The sequence below is a fragment of the Pieris rapae genome, chromosome 13 (assembly GCF_905147795.1).
Source record: "Pieris rapae chromosome 13, ilPieRapa1.1, whole genome shotgun sequence".
NCBI classification, from domain to species: Eukaryota; Metazoa; Arthropoda; class Insecta; order Lepidoptera; family Pieridae; genus Pieris; species Pieris rapae.
In genome coordinates, this window is record NC_059521.1 from 2,682,551 (window position 1) to 2,703,583 (window position 21,033).

A 21,033-nucleotide genomic window follows, 5' to 3' on the forward strand; every position below is an offset into this window, starting at 1 on the left:
GTTTATTTATATAGGCTTACTTAACTTTTTTTAGCAAAGTAAAACAATAATAATATATTATCATTAAGAACGCTCAAAATGTTGGTTTTACATTTAAGAGAAACAAATTGATTGATGTGTTTTACTTGAATGTTGATAGACTATATGATTAAAACTCTTAGTACATACTATTTATATGTATGCAACCTTTAGATAGTCCAATCGGCCTTTATTATTACTACATACACCCAAAGAGTGTTCAACTGTAAATAACATTCATAATATATAGGTTCTCGGCGTCACATATATGCTGTTTAAAGAATTCCTTTACTGGTACTACACGTTTTCCTGGCACTAGTCGGCGATTTTCTAGGAGTTATACATGCTTTTTCCACAGTCTTTCATCAACATTGTATTACTTATAAGAGATAAAAACTCCTGTCACATTCGCAACAGATAACAATATTTCAGATTTCACTCCAAGGCAAAAATGAAACACAATTTACAGGTACTTATGTACGATTTATTTCAATAACACAGTCTTACAACAAATGGACATTAAATGTTGGTAACTTCATAACGTTTCTTATATTAAAAAAACAATATTACTTTTATTTGATCATCACCACATACACAAAATTTATCTGAGAGTTTTTTTATTTTTGATTTTTACTTTTGATTCCAAAGTAACCATTTTATAAATACTAATAATAATTAATTTTAAGTAGAACATAACATTATTCAGCACCATTGGAACAAAAATCAAATAAATGCTATAAGTAAATGTACTTTAAATACAACATTTTTGGTTTGGTCTATTTCCGCTGAATTTAAAAATAAAAAGGCTCATATTTATTACTTGATACCAACTGTCTTTATAAACATACTGTTAGCCATTTGAAAATTAAGATTTTGTCTTCTATTTTAAATTAGATACAGACAACATCCAAAGGCTAATTGAGGTTCATAGTATGTTCATAGATAAGAGAAGACTATATTAGTTATATGGCAACATTGATTTGCATGTCTATGTTATTCAATTTGAGATAGAAAAAGCCATAGATTTTTAAGCATAAAGATTAGTCTGAGTAATGCTTTCTGTGGAATTTCAAGTGGTTGGCTGCTCAAAGGTACTAAGACTTAATATTATGTATTGTCAAAAAGCCCATATTCCCCGACATATTCCAAGTTCGAAATCAAACATGTTACAACATGTGGACCTTTAATAAATATCTCGAACAACATACTTATTAAAAGAATGGTAAAAACTGCATATTTTATTCATTTCCACATTCTGTTTTACATTTTAAGAATATGGGCTTTAATTAAAGGCAGCCATTGGCTTTTGCTTGTCAACTGATAAGATGACAGTCTATTCTCTATGTCTATGGTTAATACAAGTCAGGTGTAACAGTAAATACTTTTGTCTGAAAATAAGCTTACTCAAAGATACCAGAACTGAAAAATTATGTATTCGTCATTTCGTTGTAGCATTCAGTCTTGTGCAAGAGTCTGAAACAAATTAAACAGTATATAAAAGATAATTCTCTACCAAGCAATCCGAAAGGCTTTTTTTTAATTTTTCATCACAATACCGTCATAGCTATGTTGTCATAAATTAGCATATATGCTAAACAATGCATTTTTTAAATATGTGCAATACTCAGTACCGATTAATACTAAACCATTATTGTTATGTAAATTAACAATAGAAAAAATGTTTTTGAAATATTGAATGTTTTATTATAACGCATTATCTAGTTTATTTGAATATCACCAAAAAAAACTTAAACTATTGTCTATAGCTAACTTCAGGGTGTCGGGTTTTGAGACGGTGTGCGCGCGCATACTAAAAATTTACTCTCATCATTTTTCCCTATCGCGCAAATGACGTATAACTTCAATAAATATCGTGAATACAGATATCAGTTCCCACGCAAACATACGTAGATGTCCTTACTTTTTTTTTTAAAACTAAAATATCGACTATACCTAACTTCAGGGTGTCGGTTTTTTTATGACAAACTTTACTTATAATTTTCCCCTACCACGCAAACAAGTATCACATCAAAAATAATTAACTTTTTAAGCTGTTAATACCAACCGATCAGTGGTAAGGCTGCAAGTAGGTGGTGGTGGAGGCCAGGTCCCGACGCAGCCAAGCGGCATTCAAGCGCACGGTCTCCAGCGCTTGTTGCACGCTCCTCTCTGTTCCTGGTGAACGGTGGGTGTTGAAGAACTCCTCTATCTCGCGAGCGCTTGCCTCAGATGCGAAGTTCTCCGTAGTGGATTTTACAAGGCGTGCTACTAGGAAGCCACCCTGAAAGTTGAAATGTATTTAGAGTCGCTACTTAGCACCTTACATACTTAGGTATGAATGAAAGTAGATTTATTAATAATTATTTACTTACAGATAACATACATACACAAAACACTAAGACAATATAGAAAGCCAAAATAAATTACATAGATAAAAAATATATACATACGAAACAGTTAATATAAGCACATTACTAGACAAAGAGTGAAAATAAAATAAAACAGAAATTAATCATTAAACAAACGACAATTAATACTTAATATTTAGAAAAAAACAAATTGCACATAATAAGATAGTACGACAAATAAAATGTTATTGAGTATTAATTTCTTATAAGACTGGTTTTGATCCAAATGTAATATGTTAGAATAGAATTTTAAAAATTTGTTTATTAACAGAGATACCAAATAGGATGGTGCTACGCCATCTTGCCTTGCATTAATTTTAATTTCTATGGACTTAAAAATAACAATTTAGATTAGATTCCATAGACACTAATAAACAACAATAATTTTAAAAATGTAATATAATACATTCATGGATGGATAACAGTCAAAAACATCGAACACATATTATATATTTAATAAGCATTTAATAGGCACGGTGAATATGGATTCTCTAAACATACAAAACTTTTCTATGCCATTTTTACAACAAAAAAATCCTATTCCGTCTACAATTTTTTTAACATACCTATATTATATTTGAAACTGCCATAAAGTTAAAACTATTGCCATAAAAGCCTTCAGACCTTAAGTCTAAATCTTAATATACATATTTCTTGTGTGTTCAAGGGGATCTGGGAATGGTTTAGATTCACAATTTTTAATGTTTTAATGTAATGTTTTTTTAATTAATTTTCAATTTATTAGTTGTTGTTGATTTTGGAATGTTTTACATTGGATCCGACAGACGGCGCTACCATCGCAGTGTCAAATTGTAAATAATATTCGAATTTTAATTTTAGTCTGTCCCGAAATTTAAAAAAGTTTTGTTATCATTGTGTTATATCGTGTGTGACCATGTGCTGGATCGTTAGATATTGTCATAACATTTGAATAATAATTTTCATCAAAATGGCTTATTAAAAATTGAAATTTTGAAATTAAAGACGTGTAGACAGGACAACGTCTGTCGGATCCGCTAGTATATATATATATAGTTTGAATCTACAAGTCCATACCTGATATCTGTCCATGAACTCTTGCCAGTGGTCCTTGAAGAACTGCCAAGCGAGATCCCGTCCGTTGCGGCTCACTGCCACCGAGACAATCACAAACACTGTGTCTTGAGCTCGGACCTCGTCCTAAAATCAATAAATTCTTCAATACTCTTCTATTCGATTTTATTATCTTTTTTTTTTTTAAATCTTATATTATTCCCGTCCACTGCGAGCGGACCCGAACGAACGGACCCATTACGGACTCCGCTATACTCGTAACGATGATTTTCATATATGTGCTTCCACCAAAGCGGACACGAGCGGAGCGGAGCGGAGTGAGCGACTTCAGCAAGTTTTTTATGGTCTTTTATTAACATAGCTTTCACACATTTAAAGAAAACAGTTTTTTAACGGATTCAATCTATGTATTATGGAGAGATAACCACTTGGTTAGAATATAAATAAAATATATCAGTGGCACTACAACCTCTTAAGGTCTTGGCCTCAGATTTCTGAATCTATTTCATGATCAATTTTTCAATCTAATAGGCAAGTAGGTGATCAGCCTCCAGTGCCTGAAACACGTCGACTTTTTGGGTCTAAGACATGTCGGTCTCCTCGCGATGTTTTCCTTCACACAGAAAGTCCATTGGTGCACAGCCGGGGATCGAACCTACGACCTCAGGTATGAGAGTCTGCTCTATTTAATTAAATATCTAATATTTAGTTACAATATAATGTATGTAGTTACTTACAGATATAGCAAAGTTCAACACTTTATTCAACAAAGCTGGGTCCTTAACAGCACCCAAGGCCCGGCTGATTCTATCCTTTTCCTCATGCAGGTCAGCTGCTCTGTACAGGTGAAGGAACCGCTCGAAGGTAGCTTCATCTGCCTCAGCCAATACGGCTCGGTAGCACGCTGAACGAAGATCCGCGGGTAACTGCATTTCGCCCGATAGATGCTTCTCGAAACTAAAACAGTTTTTAATTAGAAAAGAAACATCGACATTATTTTGTAAAAGTAATATGCAGAAAAGAACAGACTGTGATAGAAACTAAATATGTCATAATGATAAAATCAAATATTACGATTTTTTTCCAGATAACGATGACTATTTGTTAAATAAACATTATTTTCATTAAATATTTTTAATGTGAAATTTACTACTGCATTTAGACTGTATATCATATAGCGTGGCGACGCGTCGCCACGGCATGCGTCGCCACGCCAGAAATCGGTTTTACGTGCGGCTATAGATGTTTCACATCAAAAACTAGAATTGAATCTTCTTCACTTTTTTTTTTATATAGAACCGGGGGCAAACGGGCAGGAGGCTTATACTTCTAATGACATTTTAAACTCACCGCCTCTTAGCCTCCTTAATAGTATCGGGATCTTCAAAACTGATCATCTTATTGAGCACCAAGCTCCGAAGCAGGGTGTCCAAATGGCTTTCCTTCTCTTCAGCATCCCAACCGAGACGCTTGGTCACACTAGCGAAGAGTTTCCTGCCATAGTTCTTCAGCGGCTTATCGAGGGCGGTGTGTGAGAATAAAACACTCAGTTTTGATAAACAATTCGCTAGAGATGACCAAACTGTGAAGTTGGTCTCGTTGCTGAAGGCTTCCATTAGCTTCAGGGACTGAAAAAAAGGTAATATTATATATATATATTTAATGTCTAAATAATTATAAGTTTAAATACAATAATACATAACTATAATCCGTAAAAAAGTGTTTTTCTATGAAAGTGAAAAAAAAGGTTCAATCCTTTGCAATGGAATAGAATAGAATGGCAAGTCTGTTAAAAGGGCATTGTGTAAATAGTATGAAAACCGTACAAATTATTATTATTATTTTTTAAATATTACATTATGTGTTTCGGTTTATACACTAGTTAGAGACGTTTTCGGCAAGCTGAAATGAGATTGACGGCCGTTTCAGGAGAGACTCCATCACATATAAGAAATTTTAATTTACATAACGTTCCCTCGTTTACAAAAGGCTGACAATTTTTCAGGCAATTCCATAATAGTCGAGTGGTACAGTTTGCAGGACTATTTATACACCTTTGATGAAGGAATATTCAGGAACTAATTTTCTAGGTGTGGGACAAGGATGGAATGATATACGAGAGAGAGGGAAGATCGGAACGATCTAGAAGCCCGACTGAACATTTTAGAACGACAAGGACAATTTGCGAAGTTGTATTAATGTAACAATAGTCTTGTTAGCACCGCGGGAAATGCATATAAAATAATTCTTTAAGATATTTATATAATGTTTAATTTTAAGCTATCAAATAATAGGTGATTCCTTTTTTTTGTTCCAGGGTTACCTAGAAGACATCGCTAGTTAGCGATAAGGCCGCCCATTGCCTAATTACTTACGTAACCTGTTTTTTTATAAGTATGAATAAAAATGAATAAATGTTTTAATTTGCATTTATATTACACTGAATATTTGTTTATTGATTCTTGTGTAGAGAGAATAAATAAAAATACCTCATTAGTATGAGCATGTCCAGCTTGTACGAACGCGAAGCAGTCATCAAGCAAGCCCAGTCGGTCCAGTGGGGGCAAAGATCCGTCCCTTACAGCTCCTACGAGACGCTCTAGAAGCACCGGTTCGTACCGAGTACGATAGTAACCAACCTGTAATATTCACTATGATAAAATCCTGATATCGAACATTTCATATTTGTATGCGAGTGCTTTTCCTATGATTCTTGTAAGTGAAATTAATGACATAGAGAAAAATCAAGTGATAGTGCAAGATCCCTCCCGCCGCCTGAGTGATATGTTAAAAAATAGATCTTATTACGTGCCTCTATATAAATTTATCAAAAATACAGTGGGAAAATTATAATAAACCAAATAAAACTACTCAAGACTTGGCCTAAAGGTCTAGATACCAGGCCATAAACTCCAAAAAAAAAATATGATAAAATCCAAATAAATTTCTATGTTAAGGCTACGGGATCTGCTATAGTCAGTAAAATAATTAACTTTTAAAATAACAAAAGCTTTATTCGCGAAATATTTTAAAGTCTAAACTCTATACGACATAATATATTTATAGCGTTAGAGTTGTCGTTAATTGGAGAGAAGGAAAATAATAATTATTATAAGTAGCTATATAGTTATAGCCTCGAATCAACGTAGACAATAGAGAGAATAATTTTGCTAACATAGTCATAAGTATTACATACTCTACTAACAATATATCGACATTGGTCTCAATTAAATGTTTTTTTTTATATTTTTTACTAATTTTTTCATACTTTGTGACATTGAGGCATCTTCGTGGTACACCACGCTTAAGCTATCCCAATTTATAAGCAAAAGAACTAATTTCTTAAAAAGTTCGTAAGCATAATGCCGAAAGTCGAGTTCATTGCATGGCTAATAAAGCAAGTACAATAAACAGCTGCGCAGTTTTACCTAATTTTAGTAATTTAAAAAGTAATACATTAGTTCAATTGCTGTCGGTATTGACAGTTGGTGTAATGCAATAAAGTGTATACATATGATTGCATGGAAGACAAGCTAAGCCAACGAAAGCCACTTGTCCTCGACGAACTCTCTGATCGTCGTTAAATCGAGCGACGCTACAGTATGTTTACAATGTATCTAACACAAGATTAATTGTTTTTGAAATTAAAATATTGTAATTGTACGTCCCTTTGTTATTGGTACTCGTTAAAGTTCAGATGTTACAAATTATACTCACAGTTCCAGGATTAACTTTAACCCAAGAGTCTTCCGAAACATTCTCTAATATAACTTCTTGCGTCTTTTTATCCAACACTGTAGACAATGCGACCTGAAATGGACAATATACACATAAAAACAAAGTAATAAAAATATTATTTTATTACTTTTCTACTATGTAACAAGAAATATACAAAACGTTAATGTTGATACATTTTAACGAGTAAATCTAAAACTACCTTCAAAGTATTGATTTATAAAAAACAATTTTCGTTTACTATTTTAGTACTTCAATTAAAATTAATTATTAAATCAGGAGCTGTTAAACTTCATACGTAAAAACGTTTTACGGATATTAGAGAGCGCTCAAGACGAGATTAAGACTTAGAATATGGACTTTACGGTTGTTATTTTTCAAAAGCTTTTCAACATGGCATACTGGTACAATGGTACATAAAGTGTCAACAAAACTCAAGTTTTAATGTGTCAAGTACTTAAAGGCCATAATCACGAACAAAAAAAAACATAGACTCAAAAAACTAAAGGAAAATTTTAAAGTGTGAGGAGAGCAACTGTGGATTTTCAGCAAAGCGAAAACTGACGTTGATAGAAAGAGACAAATTACAACTTCAACAATTACGATTATGAACTATCCTATACCGCCTTTACATTCAGTCACACTCGCCCTGCCCATTTCCCTGCTCACTACGGCTGAATGTAAATGCGGCATTATAGAATAAACATCGTAACATAAAATAATTTAAAAATCCTTGTCATTAATCCGCCTGACAAAATTTTAGATGTATGTAAATTAAAGAAAAACAATATATTTCACAACTAATTCAAAATGACTATAATATCTAAACTATTTAGTTAATAAACTATTTAATATCTATTCCAACTACAAATAGAGACAGATTTACATCGCTATCCTTGATTAATTTCGATTCAAAATCGGGAAAGGTGGATGAGACTTTTGAAAGTATGGAAACGTCACATTCGCACATTTTGTGTACAACAGGTGATGTCTATAAATGGACATAAATTATAACTAACACAAGTTAAACTGGTAATATCGAGGTCAGGGTATGTAATTACTATCGCTTAATTCTTAAAGCGGTAACTTCACAATTGGATATAAGTTTAGAAACTAACAATATTCTAACGCATTGTATATTAAAAAAATCTGTGGCACTACAACCTCTTTAGGTTTTGGCCTCAGATTTCTGAATCAGTTTCATGATCAATTTTCAAATCTTATAGACAAGTAGGTGATCAGCCTCCAGTGCCTCACACAAGTCGTCGACTTTTTGGGTCTAAGACATGTCGGTTTCCTCACGATGTTTTCCTTCACCGTTCGAGCAAATGTTAAATGCGCACATAGAAAGAAAATTCATTTGTGCACAGCCGGGACTCGAACCTACGACCTTAGGTATGAGAGTCGCACGCTGGAGCCACTAGGCCAACACTGCTCATATTATAAATAAATATTGTATATATTAAACAAATCTTTGTCATAGTTCACACTTACTCCAGTCTAACCAATTGCAATAACTTAAATTTAAATTCTACCTTCATTTAGTTCAATAAAAAATAATAAACGTCTAATGGCAAACAGTTTAACCAATTTCTTAATGACACTGGAAGAAACTAGCGTTTAAGATTCAGGCTAGGCCTAGTTTAAACGCTAGTGCTCATAGAAGTATATTATGTATAAGGTTAACCACAGTGAATATTGTATATAGAATGTAATGTTTGTTTTGAGTCATATAAAGTAAATGTTTATTTATTTAAAAATATTTTCAAAAAATTTATCTAAACTTGTAACAACTAAAATGTTGACTATAGTTAACTTCAAGGTGTCGGTTTTTTGTGATGAGCGCGCGCATCGTAAACTTTACTCTCATCATTTTTCCCCTAACACGCCAAAAGAAGTATAAGTAAAGTGTATCCAGAGTGTCCATGGGCGGCGGTATCACTTAACATCAGGTGAGCCTCCTGCCCGTTTTATAAAAAAAAAATTTTAAAACTCTATCCTACATTTAATATATGTATACTGTAATGTGTCTCATAATCAGTGTATGATTTAGTAAACCATGTATTTTTCTGTTAGTTTAAACTACAATTAAATCGGCTTTGTGGTTTTATTATTCTAAACAAATTCAGTTTTACAACATTCAATACCTATATTTTTTTTTAAATATGTATAGAGTGTGTAACTTTTTAATGACATTAATAGCAAAGAGGTTTAATGATCTTCGAAGAAAGTACTAGTTTGGGAATTTACTTTTTTTTAAAGTTTTGATTAATTTCCAAGCCAGCACACAACACAACCATGGTTCAAACCTACCACCTAAGTGTTGAGAGTTGCATGCTAAAACCTTTATGCCAACATGGCTGGTTCTGAAAGGACAACCAAAGGAGTAGAGGGGTAAAAGGGCTGTTCCCTGTGTTACCAGTATGAGAGGCTGAGCTAAGCTCGCCAAAACAGCCCGTGCTGAGGTGTTAAAGCCCTAAAGGCCCTTAAAGCCAACAGCGAGATTTCATTAAAAAAAATAATAATACCAGTATGAGATTTAGATGTGGCAATGCGTTTTAGTTAAGGTGGATTTCCCCTTTGAAAAAAAGTCAACACAGCTGTTATCAGATAATACATAAACACACTTGAATTACTAGAGTTAAGATATGATAAATTACCTTTGAAGGTTGTTCTTGAGTTGAGACTGTAATCGGTATCATCCATACACTGTCATCACCTTGGCTTCCATCAGCGCAGAACTTTTGCTGAGTCAACTTTAATACTCTGTGGGCTCCTTTCTGCTCTGAGCTAACCTGTGGTTTTACATACGGACTAAGTCAATTTATTAAAAAAAAAAAATTATTGTACTGGTACCGATAAGGCACACCTATTTGCCCTAAAACATCACCATAACAAAAGCAAAAAAATGTCTGCCCGATAACTCCTTGCAAGGTCACAACACACAAATAGATTTTATGGCAGTTATCGCTTATTGTAATGTAAATACGACAATGATGATAAGTAGACAGTAAAATTCTCGGTTTCATGTAATCATAATAAAACAAATCTAAAGTTATATGTTTTACTACAATATTTTTGTAAAATTGCAAACTGTCCTTAAACAATACTGAAGGCGCACTTTCGCTTATATATGAAGTGGTAGTCATCAATTTATGAATAAGATTTAACAAAATCAAATCACGGTGTGCTAATGATGGAGGCTGTTTGTAAAATGTCTGTGTTTGTTGTGAAAATCTGTGGTATAGATTGATCATAACAGATAAGTCTATTAGTTCTTAGATTGATAACGAGTGTTATATTTGCTGAACTCTTGCGTACAAACAAATATAAATACATTGCAATTACATGAAATTATAAATTCATAAGTACAGCAATTCAGATCGTTCTATAAATGATCGAAAAAATATACCCTTATCGCAGTTTACCTGCACCATTGGGAAACCCATTTGCTTAGTCCATGTTGACATAACAGCACCAACAGGTTTATTTGAAGCCTCTTCTAGGGCTGCCCACAAATCTTCAGTAAAAGTGTTTTTGTACTGTAAAAATGAGACTTAATCAATTGTATGGTAATGATATAATCATGGTACATAAGTTAACTGTAGTTACTAATGGAAGATAAAATAAGATAGAAGTGGTGTATTAGGTCATAAAGAGAATGATTTCAATGTTGCTTTACCTGATGCCGTGTAAGGTAGATATTCATTCCTTTTCGGAAGTCATCATCACCTATGTATCGATGCAGCATTCTTATAACAGAAGCACCCTTATTATATGATATGTCATCAAATATTTCATCTATTTCTGATGGATGACCGACAGGCACTTCAATGGGATGTGAATTCTTCAAACAATCTAACTCTAGAGCTCTAAAAATAAAAAACTTAATGTTTAGAATATATTTACAGAACTGCTTTTTTTGCTAGCGTTAATGTGCTTATTTAAAGCAAATAATCTATGTTTACTATACAACAAGCTAGTAGAACTGTGTAACGTTTGAAAGATAATATATACAATAATTCCTATAAGCTTATAACATGTTAACCACAAGTACTAAACATTTTAAAATCCTTTGTATACCTTCACTTCAGTATGAAAACAATGACATTTACAGTTAAAGTGTAAATATTCGGTAATTAATGTTAGATAAAATAAAATGTGATGGAAGCAAAAAATAGGTAATGTGAACTAATAACTTAATTTATTAATAATAAAATCAAAAATTTAACAAAATAATAACCTAGATTATGTTATTATTATAAATAACAAAAACACTTTCCCTATCTGGCTATATAATCTAATTTATAAAAATAGCTTTTTCCTTACCTAATGTATGTTTCAGTCACAAACTGAGTCCATATGTCATACTCTGGGAACAGGTGATTTACACAAAGGAACTCCACAAATGATGCATAGCCTTCATTTAACCATAAATGGGTCCACCATTCCATAGTAACCAAGTTTCCGAACCATTGATGAGCCAGTTCATGGCCAACAACTAAAGCTATCCACTGCCTTCTTACAGCTGATGTGTGCTCTTCGTCCACTAGCAGACATGTTTCTCTGTATGTGACTAGACCCCAATTTTCCATAGCACCAGCTGAGAAATCAGCAATAGCAATCAAGTCTATTTTAGGTAATGGATAAGCAATGTCAAAGTATTGCTTATAGTACGGTAGCACTTTAGCTGCTACCTCAAGAGCAAACATTCCTTGCTTACTTTTACCTACTGGGGTATATACACGCACTAGAACACCATCATTAGATGTTTTCTCCACATAGTCATATTCGCCAACCACCACTGCCACCAAATATGTGGACATTATAGGTGTTCTATCAAACTGCATTATTTTTTTGTCACCAGTTATTTTTTGTTCTTTCACGGGCATGTTAGACAATGCTACACGATCAGTAGGTACTTCCAGTGTTATATCAAATGTCGCTTTAATCGCAGGTTCATCCCAGCATGGAAAGCACCGTCTGGCATCTGTTGCCTCGAATTGAGTGACGGCTGCGTATCGTTCTTCTCCACTTGGAGTCAAGTATTTGCTTCTGTATAATCCTTTCATTTTGTCGTTGATCTCGCCAACGAATTCACAATATAATGTTGCTGTCCCTTCAGGCAAAGGTTTTTCGAACACAATAGTTGCTGTTTCGTCACCGGCGTCAATTTTAACATCCACCGGATTGAGCGTGGTATCAGACTCACCTTCACCATACTGCAGTTTAACATTTTTGAATTCCAAATCTAAGCTATTGAGCACGATTTCTTTGGTAGAGGTAGCAATCTGAAACCGAACGCGGTGCTATATAAGTACGTCACATAAAAACTAGATGTTAAACAATTAAGTACAGTGATTAAACTCTTACCGATACTTTCACCCTGGTCGAGCCCGTAAATGTAAATTTTTCCAAATTTGGAACTAAATGCAATTCGTAATGTTCAGGTACAACATTTTTAGGAAGTCGTTGAAACGGTTTGTTTTCTGGCATTGTCACTTTTTCTTTCACTATAGTAAATGTGGGCTGCACGCAAGAGAAATACCGTAATGACCGAGTGACAGAGTGAACTCGCACTCCGATTGCACCCGCACAGCCAATACGCGGCCCCCTCGCACGTCCAACTCCCCGTCCTCCCCGACCCCACTCGGAATAATAACGGTAACTACGTAACGATTTGCAATGACTACTCAAATTATGATGATTATAGTAATTAACAATAGCAAATGAACGCACTACACGTAAAATTTGCAAACTCATGGATGTTTGGTAATGTCAACAATGAACGTAAAATGTAGCTAAAATTTATGAAAATAACCTCTCTGTAAAAGTAAACATATTTTCTTATTTTCCGCCTTTTTTCTGTAAAATCTATAGTCTGTGGTCTTGGCAGGTAATGTGTCATTCACTAACGTGCCAAGCTGAGGTAGATGCCACGTAAAGTATAATGTAGATAACTCGTTGGCATCACCATCGGTTATTTTATTGGATAGCAGCGCTAACATTTAATACTTTGGAATTAAATACATCTATGATTTACTATATATTTCTTTAACAGCTGCAGCTTGTATCTGTGAGGAAAGCGCATCTTTAGTAGTTCTGTAGTCATTGTCAATAATCATCATATATTTCCGTTTTTCAGTCATCTAAAATCAGAATCAATGACAATGGTGTCATATTTCAACGTCTGTTTAAAATTGACAGTCAAGTGTCAACTAATGACATCAAGTGTCTAGTGGTCATCTAAGATAATTATTCATTTTTATCGTAGACTTTTATCACAAATTAAAAGTTATTGAACTAAGTCGGCATGAAATTGTTTACTTTGGCTAGGGTTGAAATTAAATAATCAAAAGTGAATATGATCAGTTACTTATTCATTAGTTATAATTTGTATTGATGTTCTGAATTCACTAAATTACATTTTCTAGCTTTTAATTTTATAAATAACAATTAAAAATGTATTTTAATAGAATTGTTTGGTTTTTTCTTATTGGTAAGCATTTTTAAATTATGTTTACTGCGGAAGTCAAGAATGTCGAATTATTAGTGTAATATTATATTTTTAGGTCTGAACAGTGCACTTTCATCGAAAGTTTTAGAATTAAGTGATAAATTCATTGATATAAGTAAGGATGGGATATGGTTTGTGAAGTTCTATGCACCTTGGTGTGCCTACTGCAGCAGATTAGAGCCAGTTTGGGCACATGTGGCACAGGGTTTATTTAATACTCCTATAAAGGTGGCTAAAGTTGACTGCACCCGTTTTTCTGCTGTTGCTAGTCATTTTCAAATTCGAGCTTACCCAACAATTATGTTGTAAGTATTATATTTTTGTTTTTGCTTTGCACTTTTGAATTAATTATTTATGACACTATGTTTGTTAGCATTCACGGCTCAACAACACATGTGTATAATGGGGAAAGAATCAAAGAAGATATGGTTAACTATGCATTAAGAATGGCCCAACCTCCAGTGCAGAAGGTATCCTATGCAGATAGTATTGAGAATTTAAAAGATACACATGATATCTTTTTTGGTTATATTGGAAATCACCAGGATACTCTGTGGGTTAGTATTGAACTGAATGATAACTTGATAGAAAACCTTATAATAGTTTATTGCATAATAAATACTCATCTTTTTAGGAGGTGTACACAATTCAAGCTATTAAATATCAACCACATAATTGGTTTTATTCAATGAGTTATGAAATAGTTAAAAAAGACTTAAAACCACCAAATAGTACCTGTGTTTTTGTTTACAAGGATGATGATATATACTACTTTGCAGGTCAGATTTTTATTGTTTTTAGAAATTGATGTATAAAATATTTCATATTTTACCTTTATATTTTGTGCTTGTTATGTCTTCACAATATCAATATTTTGTTAATGGCTATTCAAACAACCTTATATTGGTCAAAAGAAAATACTCATGTTACTCTCTTAACATTCAATTTATAATGTACATTTAAATGTACAATATAAATAAAACTCAGACATTCATATTTTTATATGAATTAATAGCCTTAGCCTTTTCCTTTAACTTGGTTAAGTAAATCCTTGGAGTATAGTGTTATTTAATTATTGTATTAATTTTAGTGTAATATGTATAAAATTTTTGGATAAATATGTATTTTATAAATTAACATATTAATATTAAACAATGATGGAACATAAATAGTGTGCTAAAATTGTTCTTTGGTAAATTTAGTGTGTTAAGTTTGTTTGGTTTGGTGTTTGTTATGTTTCTTTGACAATTTTTAAAACTTTACAGCAACGCCAGAATTAATACAAGATAAGGAAACATTGAATACAACTCTGGATAAATGGGTGCATTCTGAGAGATTTGGTTTCTACCCTAAAATCACAAGGTCAAATTTCAATGAACTACTGGAAATAGAAAAGTATTTGGTCATTACAGTGGTTTCAGAAAACAAACTAAATGAAATATCTCAAACAGAAAAAGATTTCAAAGATATGATAGAAAGTATAATAAGGTGATTTTTTAACATGGTTTCGTACTAAGACCATTGCTTTAGTTTTATAATATTACTAGTAGGTAACCGTGCTTTGTTAATTTTATATATAGGGTTATGTGTATTTTCCAGAAAAAGAAAACATGAGCTTCACCATAAATTCCAGTTTGGTTGGATGGGTTCCCCAGATCTGGCCAACTCAATTGTTATGTATGACTTATCAGTCCCTCATATAATAGTCCTCAATTCAACAACCCATCACCATCATTTGCCAGATGATGACCCTATTTTAATGACGCCTGAGGCTGTATCAATGTTCCTTGATGAAATACATAATGAAATTGCTCCAGTAAGTTGTCTTAATTCTTGTTCTAGTTGTTAATCGTTTTTCTACTAGGATTCTATTATAACTTTTTCTTAAGATATTGAAAATGAAAAATATTTAACAATAGTGTGCCTAAAATGATATGGTATTAAAGCAAATTGGTGTTAGTATTATTATATGATAATTCATACATTATTACTAAAATAATACTGATTTTTCCATCTGTGATTGCATTATTTCTACAGATACATAAATTCTTGGCCAACAATTAATCATGTATATATGGTATGGGGGTTAAAATGTATAAACTAAGAAATATCATTGAAAGAATATTTACTTCCTTCTCTTTTACTATAGTTACATACAATAGAAGGCTTTATAAGGTCATGTATGGTTAATCTCTATAATGTCATTACAAATACGTAATAATTAGATTACCTGAAACACTACAGATTTATATATCCCATTAATCTGTTTGGACAATCCACATTGATATATTTTTGACTGAATTGATGCATACATCAATAAGGAAGTTGCACCTACTGTAGGCATATTTCTACAAAGTTCTATTATCATCTTTATTGTATCAACAGAAATGCAATCCAAGGCTTTTGAGGCTAACGTCAAAGTTATATGTATATAATAGTAAATATGACCCTGACTTATCTAACAAAAAACCCAATTAAAATTTTAACAAAAAACTAAGTTGAATTGCGAATTTCGGACGTTTAAAAATATTTTTTACATGGTTGAAATGCGGTTTCGTTGACTATGCCGTGTCGCATGATTAACAACAATCAAAAATTTGCGAGTTTAAAAGTATATTGAAATTAAACGTAATAATATTATTTATATATAATAGGCCTATGGAGGGAAAAGTTTCATTGTACGGCTGTACAGAGGATTTTACGAAGCCCGGGCTACGGTAAGCAGTATGTGGCGTGGAAATCCCATTTTAACCGCATTGGTATTCGGCCTTCCTCTTGGCTTTCTCTCACTACTCTGTTATTCTATATGCTGTGCGGACATTTTGGATGCTGATGAGGAAGAATATCCTGGTATGTTTCATATTTATCAAGATTTTAATTGATATAAAAATTCACTGTACACTCTCCATAAACTTCTGTTTGTTGCACTGTAATTTTTTATTTTATTTTTTCATTTTACTAATGTAATTTCATCGATTTTTTTTTTAAATCTGTAATGCTAATGGCGAAGTATTTTTTTAATAAATAACCTTTTAGTTAAATATATTAAGTAACGGTGGATATTACTAGGTGGCACCTGTTATTAAAACTTTTTTTTTCCAGATCAACACGAGAAGAAGGATTAGTGCCGGCGTCGAACTAAGTTTAAGTTAATAATAATTATGTGCAAATTTAAATATTGTCACTTGAATCTAGGTTAAGGGTGGAATTTTCATGCTAGTCTTATTTAAACGTACCACAATCACTGGAGATCAAAGTGTGATCGTAATTCCTTACGATGTAACATAATGGATGGCTTTTTACCAGGGTTGCCAAAAGTTGTCGTCAAAAAGTCGCGTCAACCTATATGATACAAAATCTCATATACAATCTAGTACACATGAGTAATAATTATCATGACATTTAACATAAATAATTATTCTATAAATAATTAGTTAAAACTTGACTGGTCGGTTTCATAAATACTTTTTACTCCTTTCTGTTATTCGTCCTTCAGTTTTAAATAGCAGCAGCCTTGCAGTCTTATGTGTGTTTCTTACATAAAGGGCCCAGTGACCTTCTATACAAACTTCGTAATAAATTATATTTATTACCATAGACATCCAAACAAAATGACAATAACCTTATTTAATTATTGTCCTTGATTTTTTGATGAAGCCAAGCCTAATATTATGACAAGTAACTTAGCATTACCTAAGAATTATGATCTCTAGGATTATGTATGCTTTTAGCATATTTGTACATGAAATATAACTTTTTATAATTCATACTTAAATATTTGTTTCTTAGACAAAGGTTAAGCATTTAAGTGATTAATATAAATATTTAATAGTATTTATTCTAGTCTTGAATTGTCGTGGATCATTAAAATAAAGTAGACATAAAAGTTCAATTACATTGTTTTATTTAATAATTCTTTGATTTCAAAAATCAAAACAATTCAATATTTTTATTTATTCATTTCTTCTATATACAATAAAGTTTCAATTTGATTCATTCTTAATTTCAGTTGAAGGAACCATCTATTATATTCTTCTTCTTTACATTTATATTTACTAATATTAGCCGCTGATTTATCAGCTACCTTTGTAGAATTGATAGATTTTCTGTTATGCTTAATTTCATTACTGTTTCTTAATTTTTCATTTGTAGATGGTATATTTTTTTCAGCAGGAATACATCCTTCATCTCTATATTCAGTTTCATACCAGACCAGATTAGGCCTAGTATTAGCAGGAACTTTTGCTTTTTTATTTCTAGCAATTTTCTTTGTTTTTCCATTGAATTTGCTTTCATGAAATGCTTTCGGCAACTCTAATTCAAAGTCTTGTTCATTTCTTTGTGGATTACTATAATTGTGTTGTCTTTCCAAAAAAGATCTGTTACAAATGTCTAAACTGCTATTAGTTTTAGACTTAACTAGGTTTCCATTTTGTAAAGTGTTTTGATCTTTACCCCCATTCTCGGTTTCAGAAATACCATTAAATGGTTCACATATTTCGTCTTTTAATTTTTTAATTGCATCAAAACCATCTTTATAATTAAAATTTACAAAGTCCATTTGCCTATATTTAGTAGCTTCACACTCTTCCTGTAGAATGTCATCAGTTTTAATGAAATCATCAAGTAAGTCTGAAAATGATTCCAATCTAGCATTATCAGTAATGGTGTTATAAGAATTGCAAAGTTGATTAAAACTTTCAATATTCTGTGTAACTGTTTCACTTACTAAAGATGTCCAAAAATTTTCACTAGGATCACTTTTCCTCGATGGTATTTCATTTTGATTGCAATTGCTTATTTCACTCTCTACAAAAGTTTCATTCCAATTTGATGTTCTACTATTACTAGTGCTTAATGCCTCACCATTCCAAAAATGTTTCACATCTATTGTATGAGTTACTGGTGCAAGAAGTTTAAAAAAAGTAACTGATTCCTCTCCTTCACATAAAATTGATATTGCCATGCCAATAGATCCATATCTGCCTGATCGTCCAATCCTATGCAAATATGTTTCACATGTATCAGGTGGTTCAAAATTAATAACTAAATCAACATTTTTTGAATCAATGCCTCTTGATAATAGATCGGTAGATATAATTATCCTACATTTGTATTCCTGTAATGTTTTCAAAGCTTCCAATCTTGTTGTTTGTTCTTGTTTTCCATACACAAGCTCTACAGGCCATTTAGCTTTGGTTAGCAGCTTGTGCAATTGTGATACTCTTGCTTGATATTTGCAAAATATTACGCATTGTTTAAACTCTGTTTCTGACAGAATTTTGGTTAACTCATTAAATCTTAGCTCAGTTTGGCGTACGCTGTTGCTATTATATTTTACAAAAGTAACTCTATGGCTTACACCAAGAAGAACATTACTGCTGTCAGGACATACATGATGTGGGTTTTTAATTATCTTATTAACCACTTTAGCTATACGGTCAGGATATGTAGCACTACTTAAAATTATTTGCTTTTCTCTTGGCAAAGCAGAGTGTATATATAGTATATCATCTCCAAAACTATTTTCCATTAATTTATCAGCCTCATCCAAAATTAGTAGATTAATCTCATTTGTTACAATATGCTTCTCTTTCATTAAGTGTACTATTCTTCCTGGTGTTCCAACTAGTATATGTACATTATTTTTTAACTTTTCTAAGTCCTCCTTAAATGACAGACCTCCTATGACCATTTCCACATTTAGTCCTAAAAGTAATTTGTTAATTTTATACCTGTTTATAATAAATCAAAATATTATCTAAAAGCTAAAAAATATATATCCTTATCTATATGAAATTAACTTACTAGTACAATAGGACCCAATTTGTTTCAACACATCACATATTTGTGCAGCTATTTCTCGAGTTGGGGTAACAATGATAATTTGCAATCCTCTGTCAAAATTAAGTTTTTGTAAGGCTATAGTGGTAAACACTACAGTCTTCCCAGTTCCTGATTTTGCTTCTAAAATAAGATCTGAAAAAATATAATATATATTTATTAGATTCAAAATGAAAAAAAATATTTAAAATTTATTCAAACCTACCTAAACCCAATTTTCCTAATGGAATGCCCAAAAGTTGTATAGGGGAAGGTTTGTAAAATCCAGCACTTGTTAAACCATCTAATAAATTTTTGGAGAGCATTAATGATTCAAATGTTGCTTCGGTATTTATTTTAATATCATCAGTTCTCTTAACACTTTGAACATTGTGAGCCAACACCATCGTAAATATTTAAAATAATTAAATGATTTTGAATTTAATAGATATTAGCCAGTTTGAAACTATTTATTGTGTAAAATTCCTAAACTTTAAGCTTAAACGAATAACGAAAAGTTGCGAACTTAAAATAAAAATATTAATAGTGAAAATGTTTAGATAGACACTGAAGATGTTCGTTCCGGAGTTACGGACTCCGGTGGGCACAGATTACTAGTACCGGATGCCGGTTCCCGCCTCCTGGTTTTGCCGAGCTCCGGCCTACCATAGACTAGTAGTAAAATAAACTATCTCGATCTCATAAATTTAATATAATCGTAAGGTACAATTCAAATAAATAGATAGAGAATAATAATATTTCATTTGCATCATAACATAACAGATATTATTTTTTCTCTTCTTCCAGACAAAAATACAGCTTTTAAATATTGTAATAATCATTATAAATAGTCAATATAATATTGCACATCATATTTACGTCGCATCCAACTAGCTTAATTAGCAGATCAATTAACAACCTAGGTTTTTCACTAAAGCCTTTTTGAAAAAAATTGAAAGTTTTTCAAGTTAAGTAGAAAAACTTATATTGAAAAGTAAATAATAAATTTCTTTCTCTTTTCATAGTGGAAAATAATGACCACATATTACTTTGCTTATTTTAGCCCTTTATCAGTAAAATTAGATTAGGCACATTAAAAAAAATGTTACACTTTCTTTCCTCACCTCTCTAATATGGAAAATGGTCTTGGTGTATTGTGTTGTTTCAAAATATTTCTCAAAAATAAGTAAACAAATCACAAACCGAGGATTTTATAAGGAAACATTAAATAAAAAGAAAGAATATTTGTACTTTTTAGCCAAATGGTCTTAAACTATTTTTGCTTTGAATTCATCGAATTATACGAATTGTACTGAATAAAGGCTACGCTATATTAAATATTTTCAATTGTCATAATATGTTTTATTTTCCTTGTTCCATATAATGGGACTAAACACATCAATTAATAAGCTTCCATGTGTTATCAATCAATATCATGACTTTCTATTTAATTGGTAAAAACACTGAACATAAAATATC

The 21,033-nt window shown here is 32.0% G+C and overlaps 3 protein-coding genes across 3 annotated transcripts; 1 reads left to right on the forward strand and 2 right to left on the reverse strand.

The window, feature by feature from the left end:
- Positions 1-480: 480 nt before the first annotated feature.
- On the reverse strand, positions 481-13,023 carry LOC111003727 (puromycin-sensitive aminopeptidase). The gene is made up of 12 exons (XM_022274389.2): positions 12,588-13,023; positions 11,544-12,505; positions 10,897-11,086; positions 10,643-10,756; positions 9,875-10,009; positions 7,197-7,289; positions 5,969-6,118; positions 4,830-5,107; positions 4,217-4,436; positions 3,483-3,605; positions 2,084-2,299; positions 481-1,491 (listed from the first exon to the last, which is right to left on the reverse strand). The coding sequence occupies exons 1-11, from the start codon at positions 12,975-12,977 to the stop codon at positions 2,087-2,089; spliced, it is 2,868 nt and encodes a 955-aa protein (XP_022130081.2). The 5' UTR covers positions 12,978-13,023; the 3' UTR covers positions 481-1,491; positions 2,084-2,086.
- A 408-nt stretch (positions 13,024-13,431) lies between these two features.
- LOC111003728 (protein disulfide-isomerase TMX3) lies at positions 13,432-17,493 on the forward strand. Its single transcript, XM_022274392.2, has 8 exons — positions 13,432-13,713; positions 13,787-14,036; positions 14,105-14,288; positions 14,366-14,510; positions 14,997-15,219; positions 15,331-15,547; positions 16,386-16,581; positions 16,834-17,493. The coding sequence occupies exons 1-8, from the start codon at positions 13,677-13,679 to the stop codon at positions 16,854-16,856; spliced, it is 1,275 nt and encodes a 424-aa protein (XP_022130084.1). The 5' UTR covers positions 13,432-13,676; the 3' UTR covers positions 16,857-17,493.
- A 121-nt stretch (positions 17,494-17,614) lies between these two features.
- On the reverse strand, positions 17,615-20,132 carry LOC111003759 (ATP-dependent RNA helicase dhh1). The gene is made up of 3 exons (XM_022274437.2): positions 19,781-20,132; positions 19,540-19,710; positions 17,615-19,440 (listed from the first exon to the last, which is right to left on the reverse strand). Exons 1-3 carry the CDS (start codon positions 19,959-19,961, stop codon positions 17,681-17,683), a joined length of 2,112 nt encoding a protein of 703 aa, XP_022130129.2. The 5' UTR covers positions 19,962-20,132; the 3' UTR covers positions 17,615-17,680.
- Positions 20,133-21,033: the final 901 nt, after the last annotated feature.

Excerpts from the sequence above, each read along its gene's own strand:
- LOC111003727 (XM_022274389.2), bottom strand. The coding sequence starts at position 12,977 with ATGAGTTTGCAAATTTTACGTGTAGTGCGTTCATTTGCTATTGTTAAT. Across the intron at positions 7,290-9,874 it reads CTCAAGAACAACCTTCAAAG|GTCGCATTGTCTACAGTGTT; the intron begins GTAATTTATCAT and ends TGTCCATTTCAG. Across the intron at positions 2,300-3,482 it reads AGTTCATGGACAGATATCAG|GGTGGCTTCCTAGTAGCACG; the intron begins GTATGGACTTGT and ends TTCAACTTTCAG.
- LOC111003728 (XM_022274392.2), top strand. The coding sequence starts at position 13,677 with ATGTATTTTAATAGAATTGTTTGGTTTTTTCTTATTG. Across the intron at positions 14,037-14,104 it reads GCTTACCCAACAATTATGTT|CATTCACGGCTCAACAACAC; the intron begins GTAAGTATTATA and ends TATGTTTGTTAG. Across the intron at positions 14,289-14,365 it reads ATCACCAGGATACTCTGTGG|GAGGTGTACACAATTCAAGC; the intron begins GTTAGTATTGAA and ends TCATCTTTTTAG.
- LOC111003759 (XM_022274437.2), bottom strand. The coding sequence starts at position 19,961 with ATGGTGTTGGCTCACAATGTTCAAAGTGTTAAGAGAACTGATGATATT. Across the intron at positions 19,711-19,780 it reads ATTAGGAAAATTGGGTTTAG|ATCTTATTTTAGAAGCAAAA; the intron begins GTAGGTTTGAAT and ends ATATTTTTTCAG. Across the intron at positions 19,441-19,539 it reads AATTGGGTCCTATTGTACTA|GACTAAATGTGGAAATGGTC; the intron begins GTAAGTTAATTT and ends AATTACTTTTAG.